Here is a 17351-nt window from a genome sequence, read left to right on the forward strand (position 1 = left end):
GCAGTGGACTCCCAAACAGGTAACTGATTCATTCACACAGGATGTAACCCTACTTCACTTTCTCTCCCTGTAGTTAACAGGGTGGCAGCAAACTGACCATGTTGAGATCACCTAATATCCCAGGGTACAAGTGAAGAGCATGTCTCACCTCAGTCTTCTTCAAAGATAGTCCCAATAGGAATTTCCATATTCTGAGTTTTAAACAGGTCCAGTTCTGTTCTCATGAGTTGGTGATGGCATGACATTCTTATCATTCAAGCTAAGTAGTGATCGGTGACAATTCCTAATTCAATCATAACAGAATTCTGTTAGCGCGGCTTATCCTACTTTGCAAACACTTCCTGTTTACCTTCCTGCAAACTATCCCAAAAATGTTTGTTCCTGATGGCAGGACCTTTGCCCCAGGGTGCGCTACTTCAAAACTCCACTTATGGTCTGCGCTATGAAACTGAAAATCCACTGATGGCTGAGTTTCCCCCAACTGAAAACCGAGTAAAGAAGTCTAAGAAGAAGCCCAGTTCAAAGCCCCCTCTCATTCTAGGTTCCTGTTTACCATAAAAAGCCATGTCCTAGATTGGCCTTTTGTGACACCATCTTTTCCTGTCCACTGCCACCTCCCATCTTATAGAATAAGTGGTCAGTGATTACTGCTTTGATTATTCTTTCTTCCTGATGAGTTATTTTTCTGTTTTTTTTTATGTCTTATTGCATTTTTATTTTTTTGTCTCTAAAAATTGACAGTTAACATGGAAGACAACTTAGCTGACGCAAATATATAATTACTCACATTAATTACCCGCAGTAAACCTATGACCATCTGGACCCAAAGGAACAGCAGTGCGGCAGCTAGTGAGTTCTGCAATGGTCCAGGGAGCAGTGGGGATTATTAAATGAAACTCCCTATTACCACCTAACATTAGGAAAATGCAGGGCCACTTACAATTCCAGAAACATCTGAAATCCTGGCTATTTTGCAGCCAGTCTGCTATTCTGTGTCTTACTGCGGTCATATCTCAACTGTGACTAGTGCAACAAGGCCCCTTTGGGGGTGTCAGTGGTTTAGAAAATTTTATAACGTAACACCCAGACATAAAAAATAAAACACTATGTTAACATAAAATGGTCCTATTGGTTCATCAACCACAACCGATAAAACTTATCACTCTCACCCATATCCATGCCAGAACCGGACACGCCCATACCATATAAAGAAACCTTGCTTCTGGATGTCGGCAGCATGGGCACTCCAGGGATCAGAGTGGAAACATCCTGTGCACCTGGTGTGGCATGAGGTAAGTCTGTTGCAAGTAATTAAATTACGTATACTTCAGGCGGGCATTGCACAAGACTTGCTTAACACATTAAAGTACCATCTCTCATTGTTTAACTGAGAGGGCCACTCCCATGCATTCCTCTCACTTGGTCCTAATGTGTATTGCCTAGTCTCTGCCCTTGACTGATAATGCACCATGCAATACTTCAACATCCCGTCTCCGCATTCCATCAGCAAGAACACATTGCATCCCCTCGTACAGCACTTGCTCCTTCTGACCCATTCTTCATGTGTCCTGCACCATTAGCACACATTGTGTGCCAGAAAAAGGACTGCCCCCAAGCTGTGAGAAGACTGCAGATCAGAAAAAAAGCACAGAATCTCCTCCATATAGGGATCCCCCACCCGACCAATGCCATAGGTCGGTATTATGGACAGTGAGCCGGGGACACTCCATAGCGGAAGCTGTGGTGCCTAAGGCACCTGTTGGTACCAGGGCTGAATCTACCTATTCTAGCAGATTCAGCCGCCTATGCCAACCTACTCACTCCTCTCAGAGGACTGCATCTGTCCATCAACTAGTTTAATATCTTGGTCCCTCAGAGTTCACCCCGGATGGCCACACTTTCAGCCTTCTTTTTATTGCCCAGCTATCGCACTGACCCCTGTAGTTGGGCTGCAGCGTAATATAATTCAAGGTCCAGCCCCCCCAGGCCTTCAAGAGTTGCTGAAGCGTGGCAATCGATCGCCCTCTGTCTGCCCCCCACACCCCACCAGACCAGGTCCGACATCAGATCCCTCAGTTCCTTAAAGAAACTACATTTGGGTACTACCGGTAATGCTGTAACAGGCACAGAAAGCATGGCAAAACTAGCATCTTTTTTTATTACCGTACGTCCCAAAGGCAAGAGAGGGAGGCGCATTCAAAAGGTCAGGGAGAGGCACAGAGTAGATAACACTGTACCAAAGTTAACATCAAGGAAATCTTTGTCCAAGTGACATACATTTATCCCCAGGCAGCGAAAGGTTTCCACACACTAGGGCAACTGCTTGGTCTGCAGCTCTGTCCTTTCTACTCATACCACTCACCGCAGAGGGAACAGAATTTCCCCCAGCTGGTCCTAAGGCCAGTCATTGCCCCCAAGTGCTCCAGTAGCTCAGACAGAGCTGACAACACCTGTTGAGTGTATGTGGGGTGTGTATATATATATATTTATATACACACACACACACACACACACACTGAAAAAAACAAAGGTTACAGGGGTGTTATAGTTAGGAAGTAGAGTTAATAAAAACATAGAAATTCACTTTAAAAAAACAGTTACAGGGATGGTATAGTTAGGCTCACATTTTAAACGTACGAAACCATAGAAATTCACCAGTTATTCTTAGAGTTACCTCAAGTAACTATAACTCGTGCCCTAAGGTAACTATAACTCGCGCCCCCGCCATGCACGTTTTTTTTTGCCAACATTTTTACTGTAAATATTACATTGATATTATTAATGATGTTATCAAAGATGTCATGACTGCCGTTATTTGTGGGGTAACTAGCAGTGCATGTGGATGGCACGAGTCAGAGTAACCTTAGGGTACGAGTTATAGTTACTTGAGTTAACTCTAAATATAACTGGTGAATTTCTATGGTTTTGTACCTGCCATTTGCAGCAGCATTTGGCCACAGAGCCTGGCCGAGACCAACCTCCTATAAGCATCCAACATTGCACAGTACACGGCCTTTGCCCATGCCCAGTAGGTGTTGCCCGCAAGGGCTGGCCTGCAGCCAGTCCTTATGGCCAACCACCCAACTTCATGCTGTGCAGAAGTTGGTCGCAGCCTCTCTGGGTGTCAGAAAAGGTGTGAGAGGGTGTATCTGGGAGTGAGATTGGCTCAAATTCTCATTGGAGCAACAAAGGTGTTTTGTCGTAATCTCATACATCAAATCCACTGAACTTAATGGCATATTGACCTTAAAAAGACTGCTTAAGTGGGACCTTACATATTCTTTATCAAATATACAAAACCACTGAAATTCAGCAGTTATAGTTAGCTTTATTTCAAGTAACTATTAATTGTGCCTTTAGATACCTATAACTCGCACCCTTGCCATGCACTGCTAAGTGACCCATTTATTACATCACTAATGCCATCTCTTATAACTTCATTGATAATATCAATGTAACATCTGCAGTAAAATTATTGATGAGAAAACTGTGCATGCAAGGGTGTGAGTTATAGTTACCTTAGGGCACAAGTTATAGTTACTTGAAATAACTAACTATAGCTGCTGAATTTCAATGGTTTCTCGTCAGGATGCGTCTTTGTAGGCAACACCAGCAATAGTCTATGCCAAAGTACCTTGCTTAAGATCCTATAATCAATGTTTAACAGAAAAGAGAAGTTCACCTTCCGGGGATCTGGATCACACTTTAGAAGTACTTTAGAAGTACATATATATATGTGGGCCTCACAGAGGGACACAGGCAGAATTCCCTCCTGGTGTGCCTCACAATACATATCTAATAGTTTGGGAATAAGAGTTACGCTGTAAATGGCATAGTATTCCAAGGAGAACCCATTGCTGCCCAGCACTTTCATACGAGCCATTTGTCGGATAATGATAGACAGTTCCTCGACCTGCAAAGGTTCCTCCAGTTCCAGCACCTGTAACGGAGTCAGCCTGGGAAGAGAAGCTGAGCTCACATATGCCCAAACTAGATCAAGGTTGAGCCATGAAGAGGGATATACAGCACCTCGTAATAATAATTTCCGAACTCCACATTATTATCAGCATGGGTATTCTCAGTGTGACCACTACTGTCATGAATCACCTCAATTAAGATTCTGGGGGTTTCTGATTTCAGCAGCCATACCAGGATATGCCCAGCTTATCACCATCAGCGTGCTGCCTGAAAAAATATGTTTTGTAGTCAATGTTGCTAAGTTGGTGGTTATGATCCCGATGTCATTTTTGCAGTGCCCTTTGGGATGTCAAGGACCCTAAACCATTAATAGCTTCCTTCTCGAGCTTCTCAGAGCTGCCCTTTATTGTCAGCAGGCTGTGGATTACAGATGTATTGACCTCCCATGTGTTTTTAATATAGTGTCCACTTAAGACCACCTTCAAGATGTCCCACTCGGTCCCCCTACTCTGCACCACTGACCCTTCATTGTCCTAAAAATATTGCTGCATGTGTGTGACAATGGTGTTCCCCTAATGGCTGAATCCAGGAGGGCGTCTGGAGGCAATTTCCAGGTGAGGATCCAAGTGCAGACTCCAGCCCACCGGAAAGAGAATGGCAATGGGCTGTGATCAGATAACATCTGCCACAGATATTCCGAACTGACCACCTTGGGCCAAAACTCAGCACTCTCAAAAATATAGTCAAGCTTAGTGTGCACCTGGTGGCCTGGGGCATAATATGAAAAAACTGCCTCCCTCTGGGTATCCCAACTGCCACACATCATGCAGCTAATCTGTCGCTGTCCATTGTCGAAAGTGATGTGTCACCCAGATCCAAGCGTTCCTGGAAGATGAGGAACTGAATGGTCTACCCCTGTACAGTGAACAGAATTAAAATATCCTCCTCCAGAACCTAGGTGCTTTGGAATCAGTGAACAAGGCTGTGGACAAGGTGTCCAAAAACTCTCCCTGAAGTGCATTAGGGGCCTATACTGCCACTACTGGTAGCAGGTTTCCACCATGTGGGTGGATCCACATCTTGTTTCTATGTTCCATCCAATATTCTGTACAGCATCACATACATCCCCATTGAGTCAATAACAACCCTGATATGAACAAAGGGCACTCCTGGGGCTATCCAAATCAAAACCCCATGTGCAAATGCGGAATGGCCAGTCCTAAACATTTGCCTCCTCCATTCAGCAAGGCATTTGGTTTGAGGCATACAGTCACATTGATTTTATGGCCCCCTGAGCTTCGATGCTCTCATGCAGCACACAGGCCCCCAAAACCCCACAGTGACCAAAGGCAGGGACGGGAGCCCTGCCCACCCTCTGGCTGCAAGAGCACCACATTCGGCAGTTGATGTAGGCCACATATCCTCTCGGGCAGCTGCTCTCTCCTACGCAGTCATGTTCCCAGGCCCAGATGTTGCCTCTTCAAGGCCACCTTTATCAGCAGCAGGCAAGCAGTATTCTGAGCGGTGTCCGTCCACTCGCTCTGATAGATGAGGCCCCCCCAGGGCTGACACTCACCGCAAGGTACCTTTGCAGCAGCTCCTCTCCATAATCGGTTGCCTTTCTTTTCTCTCACCAGAATCGAGCTTCAGGTCTCGTGGCGGGACTGCCGCACAGGATGCAGCACATCTCCTGCACAGCCCAGGCCTCACATGTGGGACTCACCGCTGCCATCAAGAATCGAGAGCCTCAAGCCATCCCCTATAGCATAGCCAAGGTTGCACCAGTCTATATGGGTCTCAGCAGACTCCTATGACCTAGTAAACAGCAGGATTCTGTCAGCCGGGCATGAGCTTCATGCCAGTGCGACTGTACTCTGTGCCATCTTGCCCCACTCCCCCACACACCTCCCAACTGTCGAAATAGTTATTTCGCACCTCAGCAACTTTTAGTGCCAGAAGCACAAAGGCTTTCACCTGTGGCCAACCCTCCGATTCACTAAATTAGAGGGATTGAGACTGGTAAAAACATTTTGCTAACGTACTAAACCAATTTAGAGATTAAGAAAAGTTTGTTCCTGAATCACTATATGGGTTTAGAAATTACTATAGATTCACAGCTTGGAAGGTCTGTGTTTGATGTGTGCCTTCAAAACGTTGAATCAGTAACATATATATGAATGGTTTGTAACCGTAATTCCGGTCACAAAACACTGACCAGTTACTGCCTCCCAATTTGGGGTTGTAATAGATTAAGCACCTATGCGAGTGGGCTACAAGGCGTACTTAGAGGTGACTTATCTAAAGTTTAAAAGCAGCTTTTCTATACGCCAAAATGGTTTCTTTTGACATATGCTACTGCAGGGCTTTAAAAGTTACAGCCATCAGGTGACAATAGTAGTCCGGAAGTCAGGCTTCAACAGTCATATACTTGGGTAGTATAAATGCAACGCACATGTGGCATTGCTACTAAATTGTACATCAGAGGCCTTAAATGTTACTTCCATATGTGCCAGCATCCACAATTTTCACCTTGACACTACTTCACTCAAGAAATCCTACAACAGCTCATCCGCCAAACCACTATTTTACCACTAGAATACAACATACTGCAGCTCAGTATATCAGGGAATCTAGTGTTGGTATGGAGAGAGTAGGTATAACACCTAAACCAAAGAGGCTGCCTGACAGCAAAGTGTTTGATGTTTTGCTTTATTATAGTTGCTGGACGTGGCCCTTTCTGCAGGATCATCCCCAAACTTTTTGCCTTCACACTTCTGCTTTCTGAGCCAGTTTTTGTTGGTTTTAGGACTCTGTCTGCTTTACCATTGCTAAGCAGATCTAAAGTGTTTGTGCTCTCTCCTTTAAACATAGTGAAATTGGCTGACACCCAATTGGCACATTTAATTTACCTGTAATTCCTTAGTAAAGAGGCACTCCATGTACCCAGGGCCTGTAAATAAAATGCTACTAAACTGCATGCAGCACTTATTGTGGACCCACTGAAGTGGCTCTATCAAACATGTCTCAGGCTTGCTATTGCACCCTGTGTCTGTAGTTTTAAACTGCCATTTCAACCTGGCAAACAAAGCTTTTTCCAGGTCTAAACCTTCTTTTTTAATACATATACGTCACCTCTAAGGTGGGCCCTAAACAGCACGGACAGCAAGGGACAGTGCATTTAAAAAGTTGCAGAGAGAGCAAGGGGCAGAGTATTTAAAAAGTTGGACATGCACATTTAAGTACATGAGGGGTAACATTGAGTTACCTTATTATATTTAACAAGTACTAATGTTCAATTGGGAGCAAGGGGAAATGTGGATTTTTGTGTCTAGAAAACTGTAATTTGAAAACCTCTTTGATCGTAAAGTCAGATTTTAAGTCACAATTCTAAAAAAGCAACATTTAGAAAGGTGGCATTTATTGTCCTTGCCATTTGGTGCTTGTATCCTGGGACACATGACTAGGTGAAGCTGTCAGTTTGTCTTTGTGTCTTGCTACCAGACAGTTGGAATAAGGAGAATAGGTGTTGGAAGGATGGGCCATCTCTAACTTGATGAAGGGGGGGCAGAGCTGTCACCTACTACATCACAAAGGCTTTGCCTGAGTACACTCACAAATGGTTAGACACTAGTATTTTGTGACCTCAGACAAGCTGGGGCCAGGGCAGTGAGGCAGGAAATTACAAACACCACTGGGGGTGGAAACCTCCAGAACCTTCTCCTACTTCAAAGTGGGCACCAGTTATAAAACAAGCATTTGCAATGCAGTGGGACTCGCATTTGCTTGAGTTAGAGCTACTGGAGTTGAAAATTCATAAATTAATTTTTCTTGCCACATAAATGTGTCAACTCTGCCACATAATTTGGTCTTTTCCTGTCACATAATTCCAGCGGCACTGCATACAACTAAAGCACTTCCATTTACCTTATTTCTCAGTCTGCAGCCAAAAATGAAAATGTTGCCATAAAATTCCTAAGACAGCCAAAGATGAGTAATGAGAAAAAATTAACTAGAATGGCCACCCAAACATATCCACAGCGTTCATAGTGTAATAAGGATGTTAAGTTGGCCTGAATCATGGTCATTAATGCAATAAGGAGAGATTAATAAAATGTATACAATTGTCATATAAACCCAATAAAAACGTTTAGCAGAAATAAAGGTTTGGCATTAGACTGCAATGCTCAGACAAGCCTCTAGAGGAGACCACAAAGAAAATAGCCTTTTGTAAGAAACATGGTCATGTTACAATATAGTTAGCCCTTAGAGGGTATAACCACATGCAAAAAAAATGACTCAAAGTATTGCAGTGTAACCATATATTTAGCCCGTAAAAGGCGTAGTGCATTACACATTTTCAGGACTAGCAGGCCTACTGCAATATTACAAACAACATCCTTAAAACAAAAACTACTGTCACCTATAAAGCACTAGTTCCAGCCACGAGAGAGATTATAAAGGCATTGAATGGAGGACGGGGTTATTTTGGGGTCGCTTCTACCCTAGTGTGGGGACAGAAACAGCAGGGTGTGGTGAACGTTTTGAAGTTGGTCCCATTGTCCTAGGACCACCACAAGCTGAGTTATGGGCAAAATGTCTTGTAAAAGAATGCCCTGCAAAGCTTTATGGGACGACTGAGTGCAGCAAATATTGTAGTATGTTGACTGTAATGCTCAGAAGAGCCCCAAGAGGACACCACAATAAAAGTATAATTTGTATGAAACATGGTCATGTAACCATATAATTATCCCCTAGAGGGCATAGCCACATGTAAATAGAATAGTACAAAGTAATGTAGTGCAACCATATATTTAGCCTCTAGATTCACATTTTCAGGCCTAACAGACATACTGCAATACTAAGGCCCTTAGAAAACAAACTACTCCAAGCTGTAAAACATACGTTCCAGCCATAAAAGAGCTTAAAAAGGACTGATTGGTGTGAGAGGGTAGTGGGGACCCCAAAATAAGAGAGGACCTAAACAGAAAAAGCGAGTCATGATGAACATTATGGTGGTGGTCCCATTATCCTAGGACCACCACAGAGTTAGGGGCAAACATGTTTTGAAAAAGAATGCTTGCAAAGCATTATGGGTGACTTTTCAGGTGCAGTGAATATTCTAGAATCTGCTCTCCCACTGCGCCGGGAGAACTGCGCTGTGAATTTCTGAATTTTTTAGTAAAGCATTATTATCAATTATAAGTGTTTTGGGGAAAGGTATGGAGTGTGAAGTGGGGAGCCAAAAGAAATGACTCTGATTAGTTAACCGTGTGAACGAGGAGACCAGCGCTCCAATACCGCTGATGGAGTTTCCGCTGTGGGGCCATGGCTGCCTTGGAGCATGAAGGGGGGAGACAATAGAAAAGAAAAAAAAAAAGTTCAGCAATGCTGAAGTATATCAGGCAATCGTGCAATTATTCATGTAACACGGTCAGTCTGCAAGGCTGTAACAAAACAATCCTCAACGTGGGACAAACGTAAAGCAATTACCAAGGACATCAAGGGATTTTTTAAAGGCAAGCCCATGAATAAGTGAAAGTGATGGGTGTGAGGTGGGTGTGGTTAAAAGCCCACAATACTTACAACAGGTGAAAGCGCTTGCAAGCTCAACTGAAAAAATTGACCCTCAGACCCAACTCTTCAGTATAACTCTTGACCTGTGGTAGACTCCGAAGGACTGCTGTGCTACTCTGCAAAAAGGACTGCTACTCTGGAGCCCTGCTGTCTGAGTGAAAGGTCGGGACCTGCATCTTAAACTCAGGACCTCCAGAGTGACTCCAAGAGCTAGTTGGCTCGCCTCCTGATCACAGCCTGAGGGACAGAAAATACTCTGACCATCTTAAATGCAGCATCTGGACTCCACTGGCTGCAAGTCTTGCCCTTCAAGTGATGCCACTCTGGGCCTTGGAACCTTGGAAATGGGCTTGGAGGTGCTCTGCCAGCCCAGCTGTGGTGCTGTGAGCAGAACCAACGCAGAGCGATGCATTTCCTCAAAGCTCTGCTTTGGAAAGCATCACAGCGTGATACTTCCCGAAATCCAGACCTCGCATCGCAGCCTGCAGTGTCCTCGGAACCACCGCTGCATGGCGCATCCTCGCTGCAGGCCTTCACTTCGCAAGCCCCTCATCAATGGCATCCTCGACTATGCAGGACTTTGCATGGCAGTCCCACAGCTTTGTTGGAACTGTCAGTGTGCGACACATCTTTGATGCAGGACTTTGCATCACAAGTCCCTCATCAAATGCATCCTCGACGATGATGCAGGACTCCACATCACAACTTTCCTAGAACTGATGCTATGCGACACATGTTGAATGAGGGATCTTGCAACGTTCTGCAACTATGAATGTAAGGTACTTTGTTCTGTGGGTATAACTTGGCCCCTGTATCCAGCCGGCGCTCCATCACTGTCAGTCTGAACATGTCTCTTTGTCCAGGTATGTCATGACCACAGCTGGCGCTTTGTGCTTCTAGGCACTATTGTCACCTAAAACTTTAAATTTGCTTATCGGTTTCCACTGATTAGATTTTTGTCATTTTTAATCTCAAATAATTTATTACATTTTACTCTAGTTTTTTAAAACTGGTGTGGGATTTACCCTGTGTTGTGTTTTCACTCTATTACTGTTCGACGTCCTGCATACTTACTTTACACATTGCCTCTAGGTTAATCCTGACTGCTTTGTGCCAAGCTAAAAGACAGTTAAGCAAAGGTGTATTTCTGGTTTGCTTGTGACTTCACTCTGACACAAATTGTGGTCGTTGCTTGAGTAAGGTTTCAACCTCTTCAACTAATAAACCAATTTTCAACAATCGTACGGCACAAAAAACATCTTTGGTGATGAAATTTTCGTGGAAAACCTCAGTCGTCAAAGAGAAAAAGACAGGCACACCTACATATCCCCGTAAATACATTGTTTTAGACAACCATCTAAGACAACATTGAAACTTCCATACTAAAAATAAGGGGTCAGCTCTGGGCCTGGGAATGGGCTTGAAGATGCTCTGCCAATTATTATCCATAAACATCACAATTGGGCTAAACTGTTATACAAAAACATCACAAACTTCCATAAAGTGACTGCAGAGTGAGACTACTTTTTTCTCGCCTTTTCAACAATTTACCAAGACAATGTAAAATGTGCAACTGCCCAATTCAACACTAAAACTCCCACTCGGTATTCTCTTTATTTTGTATCACCTGAATACTTGCATGCAGGTAAAGCGATCAATGTCAATACCTAAAAGGGGAAAATGCCTAAAACAGGTGGGGCAGCATGGGAGGGATGAAGATAACTTATTTTGACACTAATCTTGCACTATGAATCACCGGTTGTTACTGTTACTTCAGAATTACTAGCAATATGGTGGCTTTCAGTTCACACTCAAACCAGCTACAGTATGTATGAGAACAGCATCACCATCAACATGAATAAATACCTGAATCGGAAGCGAGATCCTAGTCGTATGAAGTCAGACCTGTCTGGTTTACTGTTTGCTGGCGTTCGTAACCTAAAGAAAGCATGGTGTTCCACTGCACATTTCCAGAGATGCTTACATACTTTGGCATTGTCTAACCGGAAAACAAAGGTATGTTCCTGTTCTCTACCCTGAAAAGAAAAATAACAAAAGTACATTTATTAACACCAAAATGCTTGATTGTGGTCCTGATAGTACAGAAAGGTATGTAACTGAATATACTACCTGGTCGTCATCTTCAACAACCACAAGTGTTAATTTACTTTTCTTGAAGTCCATTTTGGTAATTTTTGGCCTGGTAATTAAAAAATAATAATGTATTTTAAATGCCTGCAATTGCTTCTTCATAACATATAAATGACAAAGTCAATGTAAACCTTCTGACAAGAATTAGACATTTCATGGATATCGGATAAAGCTAAATAATCTCCTTTTTAATGTCATTGTGTTTAAGATCTTTAGTCTAACAGAGAATTTTCTTCAAGACTATTTAAACTTTGACATTTTACAAAATAGTAACAGAGACCGCAAGATTAGCTGTACATTTTAGTGTCTGTGTCTTCACTCTGCAGCCAACAGAATGCAGACAATACACCTCCACTGTCTGGGGAAGGTAATTTCACCCCCTTTTCGAACTACTCTAAGGCAGGAGCATCCAAATTGAAGCTCACTTTCTATATATGCAATTACCAATCTGAGCCAAACTTTATGAGTGAATATCAGAAAACCTGCAAACCAGCATTTGCAGAAGCCTCTTTTCAATGTTTGCATTATTTACCCTGTGTATTGACTCATGCTTCTATTCTCATTAGGGTACTGCTTACTTTGAGCACAGCCTAAAGCACTAAGAGGGTCATTACGACCCATCTGGTAATATGGGGGTAAGTACTGTCAACAGGCTGGCGGAATTTACAGCCATCCAACCGGCAACCATACCACTCCAATCACCACGGCGGTGATAGCATCCGGGCTGGAGATATACATCTCCAGTCTGGCGGCCATCACTGTACCACCTGTGGGATTATGACCCTGCCGCAAACCGCCATGGTTTTCGTGACTTCCTTACTGCCACGAAAACCATGGCGGTAGGCACTATCAGTGACCGGGAATTCCTTCCCTGTCACTAATAGGGGTCTCCCCCCTTCCCTCTCCAGTTACCCGCCCACCCCCTGCCACTCAAAACCCTCCCACCCCTCCTACATTCGTGCCCCCTGACACACTCACACATACACACACCCTTTTCACACAAACATCCACGCATGCATACATCCACTCACAAACACCTGCACACATTTTGAAAATGCACGCACATACGCATTCACAAAACACAACATCCACGCACTCACACCTCCATACATGCACACTCACATCCAACACGCAACACACACCCACATCCACGCACAAACATGGACACACACAACACCCCCCACCTCCCTCCCCTGTCGGAGACCCGACTTACCTGTGTGCAGGGGGTCCTCTGGCAGGAGACGGGATGGGGCACTGCTGCCACCAGCAGCGTCTGCCAGCACAACACTGGCAGGCCATATTATGGGTCATAATACAGCTGGCGGCGGTCTACTGCTGTGGCGCTGCTGGTGGCAGCAGCACCACCTTACCGTCATCCACCGGCATGGCCATAGCCGGATTTCCGCCATCCTTCTGGTGGAAATCCGGCTGTGGTCATAATATGGCGGATGGCTAGTGGCCGCGGCGATGGTCTTTTGGCGGCCATCGCTGCTGCAGTAGGCGGGTTTTACCGCCAGTATCAAAATGAGGACCTAAGTGTTTATATATGCATCCAGCCTTTAGTGCATGCTTTGAACCCCTAAACTACATGTCCTTGTTGAAGTGGTGGTCTAGCAGTAGCCTCTCAGAGGTTAGAATGTTTGCCTGATGCTAGTGTCCATCTAAACTACCTAATATAGTGCTATCTCACATGCAAATAATATTTGTTTTTACACTTTTGCATTTTTGATTTGAATGCCATCTCAAAACTCTGGCCACTGTATCCCCAAACCCCTGTGTGAAAAAATGTATCCTGGCTTAAAACTTCCAACTGACCCTCTCCAGGTCTTTCGAATTACCCGTGGCTTAATTTCCGTCCTCTGCATGCCTTCTCCATCTGAGTACAGCCTACATGTCTGCCTTAAACTTTACTATTCTATTTCTGTACATTGCTCTCATTTCATTTTTTTAAAATCACAACCTCTACTTTGGAACCCATACCTGTAACCTTACAAAACATGTGCTCTCATTTTGACCCTGGCGGTCTTTTGACCGCCAGAGTTAATGTGACGGTATCATCGCCAACAGGATGGGGATGTACACCACCACATTATGAGTGTGGCGGGTTGCATCTCCACTCATGCTGCCATGGCGGTGTGAACGGCCAGGCAGGAGATGTGCATCTCCGACCCAGTGGTCCACACATGACCGCCAGCGGTACTAAGAGCCGTCCTACCACCATGCTTTCCGCAGCGGTATGACCACCACGAAAACCACGGTGGTAGGGCTACCGGTGACAGGGAATTCCTTCCCTCTCACTAGTAGAAGGCTCCCCATCCCCTGCAATCACTTAACCCCCCTCCGCCCTAGCATCACAGCACCCTCCAACCGCCCTAGAATCACAGCACCCCCCCAACCCCCACCCCCCTATCACAGCGCCCCCCAACCATGAACCCCCCACTTCCCCTAGAATCACAGGGCCCCGCAACCCCCCACCCCCGCAAACATGCACACACACCCACACGCACAACGCATGAACCCAGGCACCACCACTTCCATACACGCATTCACTCACACATACTCACACGCATACACACTGGCATGCAGACACGCAATCACTGTAACAATCATACACGCATTCACTGACATGCATATAACCATGCATACACCACAACACTCACAGACACATACAAACCGCACACACACATTCATACACACAGGCAGACACCACACTCACACACAACACCCATCACCCTCCTCCACTGACGGATGCCAGACTTACCTTATCTGGCGAGGAGGTCGTCCGGCAGGGAAGGAGTGCTGCTACCGTCAGCAGCGCACCGCCAGCAGGACACTGCTAGGCCATCTGTATGGATGAAATACGGCTAGCGGCGTCCCACTGGTGGGGCGGTGGGGGTGGGGGTGGTTGCACAGCTCCGGCGCCTCATCCACCAGCATGGCTACTGACGGATTTCGCCCTAAATGTGGCAGAAATCCGGCAGTATCCATATTGTTGCGGGCAAAAGACCACCAGCACTGGCGGTCTTCTGGCACCTATGGCTTTGGCGGTCTCTCTTTGAGACCGCCAAAGTCATAATGAGGGCCTTAATCTCCTCTATTTCATATATTAGTCCCACCAACCATTTGCAAGAACTAATTTACCTCCTCCCACTAATGATCAAACCTAACTTCAACACTGTAAATTCACCACAAAGAAACTGGTGTAGATGCAATAAATGGTTTTCCTGAGAGCACAAGTTTAAACCCAATAACTAACACTAATCTATAACCATTAGACTAACCACTAACCTTAGGTTCCGAGGCAGTGTGCTGCCCTGCGTAACGAGCATTACTACCTTGTCATGGGTAGTGAGCTCTATATACATGCGATGACAATACAATCCTCACCCACTTTAGAAAACATCTGACACTGAAGACCTTTCCTTTTCCCAAGACCCAAAATATAAGATACAGTCTGTTTCAAGGTTTTAATTGTCAAAGATTTAAATGCTTCACTTGTTTGCCTCATCTTAATTACTTCAGCATCGTAAAATAGGCTTGCTGAAGATTAGGTTTTCCAAAGAATACTAATCTTAACATGAACTGAAAAGTACACTGGGCATGGAAATATGGTCACTAGCATAAAACTGTCACCCTTTGTGTGCGGTTTTATTGGTGAGCAGCGCTACACACAATCTTTAAAAAGTATAACTTCAGCATCATTCCGCTGAACTGAGATTAACCCTGTTTGTTTGGCAGGGGGTACTTAATTTGCAAATGAATGGGCAGAGGTCTCCACCCAAACGGCGCTTTGAGAGGTCAGCACAGCAAACTGCACCGAGGCAGGGATGTGAGGTGGGGTCCCGAAAAGGGACATACAAGGCTGGAACTGGTATCCCACCCCCAGTTGGTGGCCGGGGGGATAGTTGTTTGCAAGGTGTCAAAAGACAAAAAGTTTGAGAACAAGCTGGCCAATTGGGGGCGGGTGAGGGAGGGGGCAGAGTGGTAATTGAAACAAGCCCTGGGGACAAAAGAAGTGCTCTTAAGGCACTGCTGAAGTCCCATATTTGTGAGACAGACAGGCACAGCGCAGCACCACGAAGAAGCAGCGGAAGATGCCCTAAGCTGCAAGAGGTGAGGAGATGCCCCTTAAAGTGCCTGCAATGTGGAAGAGATGCAGGCAGGGAGGACAACCCCACCCACCATGAGGTAGAATGAGGAGGCATGAGGAGGCAGCAGAGTGCTGCCACAGCTCAGCATCAGGATCGAAGGCCTCGGGGGACACAAGCTCACCCCAACTCCGGATCAATATACAAGCCTGGTTGCATAGCTGGAAGTGAAGGGGCAATTGCTGGAGCTCAAAAGGTGATTATCGGGGAGAACTAACAGCACCTAAGGGCAAACACACACAGAGTAGCCCATACACGTCGCACATGAAGCAAAGCTAAAATAAAGCAGCTCAAAAGGAAGGGGCAGTCCCATCCCACAAACAATATAGGCAAGCAAGGACACTGGGAAAGACCCACAAAAGGGCAACAAAGCAAGCACACAGGAACAGCCCACTAAGGGAGAGGTGACACGCAGTGCAGGAGGCAAAACGCTGGGCAGGAAGTCATGAACAGCCCTGGAAAGGGGCGAAGTGGCCTGGCTCCCTGAGCCTCCCCGCAAAGGACAACTGAGGCAATTTAACATAGCCACCTCTTACCAAATGGACATCGAGTGAGGTGGGCCAGCAACAGCGGGCACAGATACTGACGAGGGACAGCCCAAGAGGGTGATGAGACTCGGTATGGGACAGGGGAGATTGCCTGGACAGAGGCATAAACAGCAGCAAAGCCTTAAACAGCGGGGGCAGCCAGGCTTGGCAACTGGACCCATTAGCACCAAACACACCGAGCAAGCAAAACAAAGACAGCAGAGCCAGGAAGCATGTGTATCAAGATGCGATTGAAGAAATACTGAAGGCACCAAGAAAAGCAGCGGCCACTCATGGGAAAGAATAGATCTCGAGGCAGCCGAGAGGCAAGTCAGGTGTGCAGCCAGAGGAACCTAGAAACAGCAAGGATCGGCCAGAAGAGAGCAAAGGAAGGGAGAAGCCTATGAAGTGGCAATGGAACCCCATCAGGGGCGGCAAGAAAGCAGTGAAAATGAAGGAGACCAGGGAGCCTGGATCAGCAGTTTTGGCAGTAACACCTGGTACCAATAAAAGAGCCAAAACAATGGCTGGTGAGCAGATATGCCGGATTGTGCAAGAATCTTTGAAATCATTTGCACAATTGCTGTTTACCAACAATGGTGTGGGTCTTGGGGACATGGGAGCTGGGCAAAAGGACCAAGCAGGTGCAGTGACTGCACTTCTGCGGGGCCCTTTTGAGGAGTTGCCCACAACTGTCCAACTGGAAACACCAGCACAAATCCAGCACCCCTGGAACCCAGAGATATTGGGGGGGTGCTGGGAGATGAAGGACAAGTACAGGCAGCTTTAGCAAGGGACGGGTTAACACCTGAGGCATGGAGAAGGGGCACATTAGGGCAGCCATACATGGCTACCAGGGCCACATGGTTAGCCAGTCTGCTACCCCAGGCTGTAAAAAAAGGCATCTGGTGAAAGGAGTTTATAGACATATTTACATTGTTGGTAATATGGATAGACAGAGTGGATCTGGCTACATGTGATAAGTATAGGAAGGAAAATGAGACAGCTAGCCAACCTTTACCACAACAAGACA

General features: G+C 45.6%; 1 protein-coding gene across 1 annotated transcript in view; it reads right to left on the reverse strand.

The window, feature by feature from the left end:
- The window catches only part of LOC138281273 (band 4.1-like protein 4B), a 721652-nt gene that overhangs the window by 51499 nt on the left and 652802 nt on the right, over positions 1 to 17351 (reverse strand). Inside the window, exons 10-11 of the mRNA XM_069219592.1 lie at positions 11623 to 11692; positions 11359 to 11528 (exon numbers count right to left, since the gene is read on the reverse strand). Of these exons, the coding sequence (XP_069075693.1) occupies positions 11359 to 11528; positions 11623 to 11692 (240 nt within the window). The remainder of the gene's footprint in view (positions 1 to 11358; positions 11529 to 11622; positions 11693 to 17351) is intronic.

Source organism: Pleurodeles waltl, chromosome 2_2, assembly GCF_031143425.1.
Source record: "Pleurodeles waltl isolate 20211129_DDA chromosome 2_2, aPleWal1.hap1.20221129, whole genome shotgun sequence".
NCBI classification, from domain to species: Eukaryota; Metazoa; Chordata; class Amphibia; order Caudata; family Salamandridae; genus Pleurodeles; species Pleurodeles waltl.